At 40.5% G+C, this 12,007-nt stretch overlaps 1 protein-coding gene across 1 annotated transcript in view; it reads right to left on the reverse strand.

The window, feature by feature from the left end:
- The window catches only part of sbf2 (SET binding factor 2), a 715,543-nt gene extending 705,254 nt beyond the window's left edge, over nucleotides 1-10,289 (reverse strand). The window contains exon 1 of the mRNA XM_070898748.1: nucleotides 10,170-10,289. Within this exon, the coding sequence (XP_070754849.1) occupies nucleotides 10,170-10,224 (55 nt within the window). The 5' untranslated portion in view covers nucleotides 10,225-10,289. The remainder of the gene's footprint in view (nucleotides 1-10,169) is intronic.
- Between the last annotated feature and the right edge of the window lie 1,718 nt (nucleotides 10,290-12,007).

Below are 12,007 nucleotides of genomic sequence, written 5' to 3' on the forward strand. Positions count from 1 at the left end.
ATCTGCACCAACATATTCCCCAGTTACATTTTTCCCTGTATCTGAAGATTTCAGGATACTTTAAGCAGCAAGCTAGGGAGCTGAAATTAAACTGTTCTGCAAACTCTAACAAAGTTTGGATGTTTTAAATAACCTCACATACATATTTTTATATACACATACATATTTGGGATGTGCTGGGAAAATTGGCGCCATAACTAAAAAAAAATAGCTGACATAGTGCAGAATCAATAAGTACTATTTAATTAGTCAAAGGGGGAAGACAGCAGTTAAGATTCCAGATTTAACATTTGGAAACCCCATTTACAGAGAGGTTGTTACTTCCACTACAGACTGAAGTGACAACCGATTGAGATTAAAACAGCATAATATGCATCAGCCATTTAAAGCAAATGCTGCTCATGCCACAAGACAAAATTCTTTCTGGACAGTAATATAGTTGTTCTAAATGAACCCCAGCATATTGGATATGAATTTTGACCTAAACATAAACATATAGTGAAGTAAAGTTTGATTTCCAGTCAATGCAGAGTTCGCTGATCTCAACTAGGGTAGCAGAATGCTACAATTGCCTCAGCAGTCCACAACAGCGAGGGTAAAATTGGTCAGGGCTCCCACGTGCAATCCTGTGATCCCTGCTGGAAGTATATGCGAGAACAGGATTAGACTATAGCTGCTAACATTAAAATTTCACGCATGAATAAGGGAAAGTACAAGAGGTTAACCAGTACCCATGGAACCATACCCCAGCAAAGAGTCAACTCTTGGGGGTTTTGGGGGGGGGGGATGGGAAAGGAGGAAATTGGCAAGAAAAAAAAATTCTCGGCCATTAGCAATTGACACCCAACACCACGAAGAAGTTGTTGTTGCCTCACATAGGTAGGGAAACAGATGTTATGGAGAGAAGCATGAGGGGTGATCAAAAGATATGTTTTGAGAAGTATTTTTTTTAAAGAGGAGAAAGAAGTGGAGAGGCACAGGATAATTAGCTGAAGGCTTTGCCAGCAATGTTGGGTCAAAGCGAAGTGGGATGCACAAATGGCCAGAATCAGGGGGCCAAAGGATGCAGGAAGGAATCATAAGCTGGAGGAGGAGAGAGAGATAGAATGGGGTGAGCCCCTGGAGAGATTTGAATGTGAGGATGAGGATTTTAAATTTAATATACTGAGGCACAGGGAACCAATGTAGATCAAGGTTGACGGTGAAGGGCAAGCAGAATAGGATCAAGTAGTAGCATTTTGGACAAGTTATATTTGGCTATAGTTATAAATTCCAACCATTTCTGGGGGATTGCAAGATGATAAGAGTAAAGAAGTGGCAAAAGCGTGCAAGGGTTTCCGTGACAGATGGCTAAAGTAGGGAGTAGAGGCAAGCAGTGTTGTCAAAGTGGAAATAAGTTGACTAATGATGGATATGTTGGATATGAAGCTCAGCCTGGGTTGAATGAGACAATCTGGTGTCCAGAGAAAAGGATGAAGTTGGTGGTAAGGGGATGGAATTTTTGGCAAGGGCTGGAAATGATGGCTTTGCTCCTCTGCATGTTCAACTGCAGGAAATTGTAGCTCTACTATAACTTGATGTTGAACCAGCAGTCTGACAGCAGAGGTAATTGTGGTAATGAGAAAGGTGACGCAGAGCTGGGTGTCAATAGAATATGTATGGTAGCTCACTCTGCATCTACAAATGATGTCAAAGAGAGGCAATATGTAAAGGAGAGTGGAGACACACTCCAAAGGCGGCAGTGCAAGTATTGTTAGGAATGTACTGCTTGTATTTGAAACAGTAGAGTGACAGTCGTGAGTTTGAGGATAGGTAGGGGAATGTTGGTGGCAACCAAGATGTGCAACTGTTTAAAGAAAGCTTGTTGAGATAGCGCAGTCAAGGGGTTGGTTATGAGTATGGGTTAGGAAGCTTATTATGAAAGACGTGAATGAGGAAATGAGAAGGCAGAGAGGTTAGAGGAGAAGGGGGTGGAGGGCTTTTGATGTATGTTGAAGTCACTGAGAATGAGGAATTAACTAATTCCAGAGGTTAAGGGAGAACATCTCAGTGTGGAAGTCGATGTGAGGCTTGGAGGACATCTCAGTGAGGAGGTCAGCATGGGCCTGGGGAGGGAGGACAAAATCGCAATAAGGATTTTAAAAGAAAGGCAGAGTCTCACTTAGTCTTAAGACCTGTGCCACCACTACAATGATTTGGTCAGAGCAAGTGGTTGAACATTTAGCCAGATGAAGCGGCTTTGATGTGGGGGGAAGGAATCACGACCCTTGAACCATGCTTCTGTCAGTGTTATATCATCAATAGATACATCTGCGATGAGACTGTGGATGATGAAGGACTTGTTTGCAAGGAAATAAATGTATTTCTCTGAAACATTAATTTGTATTACAACATTCAGGTCCTCAAATGCAATATAAAATGAACACTACTGTATGCAATAGTACACACAAAGCAAGATAACTTACTTAACATAAAGTAAGTTTTGTTTGTGCGAAAGGGTTAAAAACATTGAGTTAACATATTTTCAGCTGACCCAGACTTCCTGTACATCAACTGCACATGAAGCTTAAATTCCAGAAGTAAATAGGTGTATAATTGTACTTATGTATTTAGTGCTGTTCTGCAGTTCATTATCCATCTAAGAATCAATGAAGGCAGCAGGAGGGGAGGAACAAATGGGATTAATGGGAACAATGTGAAATAGAATTCTGAAGAGCACAAGAACAAAAGGTGCGATATGCTGGACCTGCTAACTATATTTTTCTCCACAGGTAATCAGCTTCCAATGGTGGCGTCAGATTACCTTTATCCAAAGACAATCAGACCCAGTTGTACAATGTTGGCAGAATGTAATAGTTAGACTTTAGGGATCCAAACCAAGTATTCACAGATTTAAAACATGACACCGAATGCATTTGTTTTCCACCAACCTATACCCTGTGTCATGCCATACTAAATATACTCCACTGACTTTGCTAAGTACAATACTATGTTTCACTGGATCATTGTTTGCCAACTTTGGTACAACAAAAAATCTGGGTGGTTATAAAAGCATGACTGAACACAAGATTTAAAATATTGCTGTACGAGTAGCTAATAATTCCTATTAGAACATAATTTACATTGGAAACAAACATAGTCAATCATAATCTACTATTTGGTATGCAATATGAGACTGACTTTAAAAGATAAAACAGTACACAGTCACTGGCCTCCCTACTTGCTGATTGAGAAATCATGATAAACCTATTTGCCTTTTAGTACAGGCAGTACCAAGTGCATGTGTGGTCGGTGCTGACTCTCTCTATGCTTTCAAGAAGGAGTGGGGCCGGTACCGGACTGGGGCAGGGATTGCATCATATAGAAAGCAAGTGTCTTTATAGGTAACACTTGGTCCATGTGGTCCCCAGGACCAGATGACTCAACTATGGCATTAAAGAGCAACAAATCCCCAGGGCCGGATGGTTTGAATCCCAGGGCTTTAAATGAAGTAGGTGAGCACATTGCAGATGCCCTAACTATAATCTTCCAAAGTTCTCTAGATTCAGGAACAATCCCTTTAGATTGGAAAATTGCACCTGTCACTCCACTATTTAAGAGTGGCGAGAGGGAGAAACCTGGGAATTATAAACCAGTTAGCCTAACATCTGTTGTCAGGAAATTGCTAGACTCTATAAATAAGGATAGGATGACTGAAAATCTCGGAAATTTTCAGTTGATCAGAGAGAGCCAGCATGGATTTGTGAAAGGTAGGTCATGCCTGGCAAACCTGTCTGAATTTTTTGAGGAGGTGACTAAAATAGTGGACAGGGGAATGTCTATGGATGTTATTTATATGGACTTCCAGAAGGCATTTGATAAAAGTCCCACATAAGAGACTATTAACTAAGGTGAAAGCCCACGAAATTGAGGGCAAATTATTGCCCTTTTTAGAAAATTGGCTGAGCGGCAGAAGACAGGCAATAGGGATAACGGATAGGTACTCAAATTGGCAGGATGTGACTAGTAGTGTCCCGCAGGGATCTGTGTTGGGGCCTCAACTATTCACAGTATTTATTAACAACTTAGATGATGGCATAGAAATTCAAATTTACCAATGACATAATGATAGGCGGCATTGTAGGCAGTGTAGATGGAAGCATAAAATTACAAAGGGATATCGACAGATGAAGTGAATGGGTAAAACTGAGGCAAATGGATTTCAATGTAGGCAAATGTGAGGTCATCCACTTTGGACCTAAAAAGGATAGAACGGGTACTTTCTAAATGCTGAAAAGCTAAAAATAGTGGAGGTCCAAAGAGACTTGGGGGCCCACATACATAGATCATTAAAATGTCATGAACAGATACAGAAAATAATTTAAAAGGTAAATGGAATATTGACCTTTATATCTAGAAGACTAGAGTACAAGGAAGTAGAAGTTATGCTGAAGCTGTACAAAACCCTGGTTAGACCACACCTGGAGTACTCTGACCAGTTCTAGGCACTACACCTTAGGAAGGATATATTGGCCTGGAGGGAGTGCAGTATAGGTTTATCAGAATTATATCCGTACTTCAAAGGTTTAAGTTACAAGAAGAGATTAAACACATCAAGGTTGTGTTCCCTGGACTTTAGAAGGTGCTGTTGGGGGAAGTTATAGCAGGCATCTCTGTGCTAGCAGCTGCAGTTTTCAACAGGTTCAGGAGCCAAGAACAGTCCTTTGATTTTTACATGTATCAAAGATATTAGGAGGATAGCACTTTCTCACTTTCAATTTTATTGTATCCATTCCTCTTTAATATGTTAAAGAACAAAATGTTTAAGTTCAATAGTTTTTTCAGAAAATCAATTACACAGGTTATAAACTGAATTTTTTTGTAGCTCATTAGATCATAAATTAAAAAGTTAATTCTTACTTCAAACCCTGGCTACAGCAGTGCAATTCACAACAACTTCTTGCTTTTGAACAATAATCCATAAAAAGCAACATGGAGACAAATATTTTTTTTTGTAGGGCAATACACCTGAGCATCCGATACTTCCAGAGATCCATAACATAATAGGTACTGAATGATGCACAATGCACATACAAATATATATTTTATTTAATGATGTGAATTGTTATTACTTCTTTTACTTTACAGTATATTTTCCGGGACTTATACAAATTCTCCTAATTAAAATACTGAAATTTGAATTAAAACACAAAATAATTGTTTTGAACCACAAAATAATGTATGAATTACAATGACAATTTGCCTCTGTTAGTATTCATTGTGAAATCACGCTGAAGTAAAATTGCAATAGTGCACATTTGCATACAGAACGTGCCTTTGTAACAGGACAGAATGATTGTAAAACAATATGGCTAGCAACCCAGAGGTTGTAAGTTCAAGTCTGACCATGGCACATTGCAAAATTGAATTCAATAAATTTGATAAACTGTGAGTTTACACCAGAAATAACCACAAAAGCTTCCAAATTGTTATAAAAATCTAATTAGCTCATTAATGTCCCTCAGGGAAGAAAGTCTCTCACCTCTTATAGGTAACTCTCGTCCATACTGCGTAATTGACTCCTAATGCCCTTTGTACCGACCTAGTAAGCCACTCGGTTGTAGAATAATCATTTGATAACTAGAGATGGACAAAACATGCACCAGCATCTTCCAAGAACAAATAAAGAGAGAGATGCACAGGTACTTTTGTTATGATAAATAACTGACTGTTGTACTGCATTCATACTGAATTATAAAAGTGTCTATTAAAAAACTGTGATACACATTTTTAAAAAGCAGATACCAACAGCATCACCTAGAAAATTTCCAAATGATGCAGTGAGATTTTAACGATAAAACAGTTTGATAATTGGATTTTGTGGTTTATCGTGAGTGTCAACAAGTTTCAAAGTGCCAATTATGTAAATATCCTAAGGCATGCTCATAATATATAAGAACTTAGGAAATGGAGTAGGCCATTTAGTTCCTCAAGTGAGTTTCTTGAGCCTGTTCTACTTTCTGTTACATCATGATTGATCTGTACTTCAACTCCAGTTACCCGCCTTGCTCCGAATCTCTTGCCTTTCTACCCTTACCTAACAAAACTCTTATCGATCCCAGTCTTGAAATGACATACACACATACGAATACAGTTGCCTAGAAATATTTTCCAGAGGTCCTGGGTTGCATCAGGATATCAATTTTGTTTGCTGTTTTTTTAATGAATATTACAATATATGTTTTCTAAAACTAGTACAAAGCACCTTTTGTGGTAAAAATACACTAGAAACATATTTTTTGTTGAGATTCCCAAAATGACAAGGATACTTGAAAGATCATTAAAAAGTTAAACTTGGCTGTGAATGAGCAGAAAGCAAACACATATACAAATTAAACTACATAACATAACAACATAAGAATTAGGAACAGGAGTAGGCCATCTAGCCCCTCGAGCCTGCTCCGCCATTCAATAAGATCATGGCTCATCTGGCCGTGGACTCAGCTCCACTTACCTGCCCTCTCCCCGTAATCCTTAATTCCCTTATTGGTTAAAAATCTATCTATCTATGACTTGAATACATTCAATGAGCTAGCCTCAACTGCTTCCTTGGGCAGAGAATTCCACAGATTCACAACCCTTTGGGAGAAGAAATTCCTTCTCAACTCGGTTTTAAATTGGCTCCCCCGTATTTTGAGGCTGTGCCCCCTAGTTCTAGCCTCCCTTACCAGTGGAAACAACCTCTCTGCCTCTATCTTGTCTATCCCTTTCATGATTTTAAATGTTTCTATAAGATCACCCCTCATCCTTCTGAACTCCAACGAGTAAAGACCCAGTCTACTCAATCTATCATCATAAGATAACCCCCTCATCTCCGGAATCAGCCTAGTGAATCGTCTCTGTACCCCCTCCAAAGCCAGTATATCCTTCCTTAAGTAAGGTGACCAAAACTGCACGCAGTACTCCAGGTGCGGCCTTACCAATACCCTATACAGTTGCAGCAGGACCTCCCTGCTTTTGCATCCCTCTCGCAATGAAGGCCAACATTCCATTCGCCTTCCTGATTACCTGCTGCACCTGCAAACTAACTTTTTGTGATTCCAAAAGAGTTTCATGCACAAGGACCCCCAGGTCCCGCTGCATCTCAGCATGTTGTAATTTCTCCCCATTCAAATAATATTCCCTTTTACTGTTTTTTCTCCCCAAGGTGGACGACCTCACACTTTCTGACATTGTATTCCATCTGCCAAACCTTCGTCCATTCGCTTAACCTATCCAAATCTCTTTGCAGCCTCTCTGTATCCTCCACACAACCCGCTTTCCCACTAATCTTTGTGTCACCTGCAAATTTTGTTACACTACACTCTGTCCCCTCTTCCAGGTCATCTATGTATATTGTAAATAGTTGTGGTCCCAGCACCGATCCCTGTGGCACACAACTAACCACCGATTTCCAACCCGAAAAGGACCCATTTATCCCGACTCTCTGCTTTCTGTTAGCCAGCCAATTCTCTATCCATGCTAATACATTTCCTCTGACTCCGCGTACCTCTATCTTCTGCAGTAACCTTTTGTGTGGCACCTTATCGAATGCCTTTTGGAAATCTAAATACACCACATCCATCGGTACACCTCTATCCACCATGCTCATTATATCCTCAAAGAATTCCAGTAAATTAGTTCAACATGATTTTCCCTTCATGAATCCATGCTGCATCTGCTTGATTGCACTATTCCTATCTAGATGTCCCGCTATTTCTTCCTTAATGATAGCTTCAAGCATTTTCCCCACTACAGATGTTAAACTAACCGGCCTATAGTTACCTGCCTTTTGTCTGCCCCCTTTTTTAAACAAACAGAGGCGTTACATTAGCTGCTTTCCAATCCGCTGGTACCTCCCCAGAGTCCAGAGAATTTTGGTAGATTATAACGAATACATCTGCTATAACTTCCGCCATCTCTTTTAATACCCTGGGATGCATTTCATCAGGACCAGGGGACTTGTCTACCTTGAGTCCCATTAGCCTGTCCAGCACTACCCCCCTAGTGATAGTGATTGTCTCAAAGTCCTCCCTTCCCACATTCTCGTGACCAGCAATTTTTAACTGTGAAGACCGAAGCAAAATAATTGTTTATGGTCTCAGCCATTTCCACATTTCCCATTATTAAATCCCCCTTCTCATCTTCTAAGGGACCAACATTTACTTTAGTCACTCGTTTCCATTTTATATACATAACTTTCATAAATCAAGTTTCAAATATAGGTCACTTCCCCAGCACCCACCCCACCATCCCCCACCACCCAGTACGTCATTTCTCAAATTTACTGTCTGGCATATGGCTGTAGCACACTAGAAACATCTTCAAATAAACCTTAAAAGGTTAAGACTTCAATTTAACTGAAAAACTTAACTTTTTCAAAATGCTGTAAAGCAGTCCCAAAATTATGAAAAACACCACAATATTTGAAAATCCTGACTCTAATGCTGGATTTCCATTGAAAATAAAGCTAACATTTTAACTTTGTTCTTTCTGTATACAATTTCTGGCAGCACGGTGACCTCAGTGAAGAGAGAAAAAGAAAATTATGAATGACTGAAATTTGAAACAATTCTTGAGTGCTGTTGAAGTGTCCCAGCATAAGTACTAAACTATTTTTCTCTTCCTATCCTACATAAACTAAAGGTGATCCAAAACTCAGCTGCCAGTGTCTTAACCCACACCAAGTCCCGCTCACCCATCACCCCCCTGTTCACTGACCTTCATTGACATCCGGTTAAGCAACGCCTCAATTTCAAAATTCTAATCCTTATTTTCAAACCCCCCCAATATCTCTAATCTCCTCCAGCCCACAACCCCACCGAGATGTCTGCGTTCCTCTAATTCTGCCCTCTTGAGTATCCCTGATTATAATCGCTCAACCATTGGTGGCCATTCCTTCTGTTGCCTAGGCCCCAAGCTCTGAAATTCCCTGCCTAAACCTCTCCGCCTCTCTATCCTCCTTCAAGACGTTCCTTAAAACGTACTTCTTTGACCAAGCTTTTGGTCACCTGCGCTAATTCCTACTTATGCGGTTCGGCGTCAAATTTTTAATTTCATTATACTCCTGTGAAGCGCCTTGGGACGTTTCACTATGTTAAAGGTGCTATATAAATGCAAGTAGTTGTTGTTGTTTCAGGTAATGACAGAACTATGCATTGCCAACATTTTTGTTTCTAATCAATGGAATTCATATTTTGTGAATTCTGCCTGAAAGAAGCGGGACTTTAAGTACTTTTATAAATGTAATCTTTCAAACTAATTTAAACTTAGACTGAAAGCATTATCGTCATGGGCAGAACATTATGCATTTTAGGCATTTACACAATATATCATCCCAAGAGATTGTGCAAAGCTTTATAAAGATTGGACCGTACTGTATTTAGCAGGTTGCTCGGTCACAGAGAATTGCTGTGTCAGTGTGGAATTTCAGCAGCTGGCTGTGTAATCATCAGATGTCAGTAAAATACTGACAGTATCTTTGGCTTGGTACACATTGGGAGGGGAGCGTCTTTAGATGTTACTAATGTGATACCAAGTTCCAGTAGTGTGTCTTAAGGGAAGAACATAAATCACAATCTTCAAGTTTTTTTTTTAATTGTGTTGCTTCTTACTGTGCCATTACATTTATTTTATAAAATGGCATTACCTTTGCACTGTATGCAGTACTACTACCACCAATAGCTCTTTACTGGTAGTGTTCTCTAGTAACATCAAAATAACGTTTGAAAAAAATAAGTGCAACTCAAGGCTCTGACGTACTTACAAAAAACACAAATATGCTTTTGTCTCTCCAAAGCCACTCTCGTTCGTCAATAATTAGTCACTCAGAACAGGCAACAGATTTGTTGCTTTCACTGTTTTGAAAGATTCAATTATCAAACAACAACATAAAAAAAACAAATACACCGCAACCAATGCACAGAAAAGGCCTTAATGAGGTCTGGGCAATTTACATTAGTCAATCTCAGCAGCTAGTAATTTAATAACAAAGAAGTTCAGTTTCCAGCCTCTTCCCACTGGGGTAGCTCAGCTACTCTGCAGCCACTCACGGCCTAAAGACTCTCATCGACCCAAGCGAGATGGACACACATGTTTAACGACGTCTTTTTTTTGAATTTTTATTCTTTTAAAAAAAAAATAAAGCTCACCCGTCTTTTCAGGGTCGTAACCGACAACCACGAAGTAATCAGCCAATCTCGCCATTTCTCGTGAATCTCAGGGCTCGAGACAATCTCAACATTTTTCTCCCTGGACAAGCTCAGCCATGTTTAACCCTAGCCCGCGCAATGCGCGTGCGCCGACAGGCCTGCCCCTGATTGGGCGGCGGCCAGGTTTACACAGAGCGCGAGCAAGTCAGTGCGTCCGGAGCGCTGCCTACGCCTGTATTTCTGCGTTCTCTCTTTCGAGAGAGAGACCGGTGAAAAGAGTGCCGAGCTGCACTGATTTTTGTTTTCGCCATTCCGTCCGAGGATGGAAAGGGAAGCAGCATATTTTGCACGAAGTCCGCGCAATCGGGTGGGAGTGCGTGTACCATTGTTGAAATGGTAAAGCTCCGCTCCTGCTACAACCCAAAACAACCGGAGACTGCAGCCAGCAGCAACAGGGACCTGCAGCTTCAAGCACTCGCAGCCACAGAAGATCTGCAGCTCAGAGCACCCAAACAGAAGGTCAATCTGCAAACAGGGCAACAGAGTGTCAGATTTTGGTGTTAAAAGGAAATCAGACATTACATGTCAAAGGAACAAGAACGAAGATCTGCCGCTAAGAGCAATCAAAACCTACCTGTATCTTAAAAGCTACAGGTAAAATGATATAGGGCCCCAACTCCAACAGTAGAGGATAATTGCATTTCAGGGTGGTCAGCGAGTAAGGCTGCAAAGACTTAAGAAAATAACTGAGCGGAGTAAGACTGTAATTCAGAGCAATGAAGAAACGCCTCCAAGTTAACTCAACAGTTTAAAGAACAAAAACAGAACATGTTGGAATCACTCAGGAGAGATTGTCAGCATCTGTTAAGAGAATAGATACATTAATATTTCCAGTGTAGACCCTTTTATCAGTTCTGAGTAAGGGATTTCTCACATTACAACAGTGGCTGAACTCCAGAAGTACTTCATTGACTGTAAAGCCCGTGGTCGTGAAAGGCACGATATAAATGCATGTCTTTCTACCAGAAACATTAACTTATCTGTTCTCTCCACAGATGCTGACAGATCATCTGAGCATTTACAACATTTTCTGTTTTTATTTCACATTTCCAGCAACTGCATTTTTTACTCTGTTTATATTCAACAATTTAAGGGACAGCTAGTAATCTGAGCAACAATTTTATGCTGAATTTCAACCTTAGGCACAACAGAGTCATTGCTGGAACCTAAAAATCAATACTGATCACACAGATATACATGAAAGACCTTGTACAAGAGGCATACATAGATGTAGAATATAAAATCCAAGAGGTAAAGGATGAACCTATATAAAATTAAGGCCTCGATTTGAGTATGGCCTGCAGTATTGTACTATTGGAATGATTTGGAGGCTTTAGAGAGAGAGAGTACAACACAGATTCACTCGGATGTGCCTGGTACAGGTTGAACCTTCCTTATCCGGACCCTCAAGACCTGGCCTGTTCTGGATAAGGGATTTTTCCAGACGAGGGGTGGTCACGTTAAATTAGATGGTACAGGTCCTGAGCAAGGGGATATCGGGGCTGACTGGCTTGGGGCTGGGAGTGCGGCAGAGTGATCATGGGGGAGGGTGGTGGATCGCAGAGTCAGGCCAGCGATTGCGGGAGTCGGCCGCAAGGAAGGACTTCAGCTTGTTCATGTCGGAGTTCTACGCATATGCCACCCACTGGTTGGGAATGGTTCTGGACGAGGGGTGGTTATGGATAAGGGAGTTCTGGATAAGGGAGGTTCACCCTGTATAAGGAAATACAAATATGTAGAAAGACATGCAAAATTGTTTTTTTTTGTTATAACTGCAG

This window comes from Pristiophorus japonicus, chromosome 14, assembly GCF_044704955.1.
Source record: "Pristiophorus japonicus isolate sPriJap1 chromosome 14, sPriJap1.hap1, whole genome shotgun sequence".
Classification (NCBI taxonomy): domain Eukaryota; kingdom Metazoa; phylum Chordata; class Chondrichthyes; family Pristiophoridae; genus Pristiophorus; species Pristiophorus japonicus.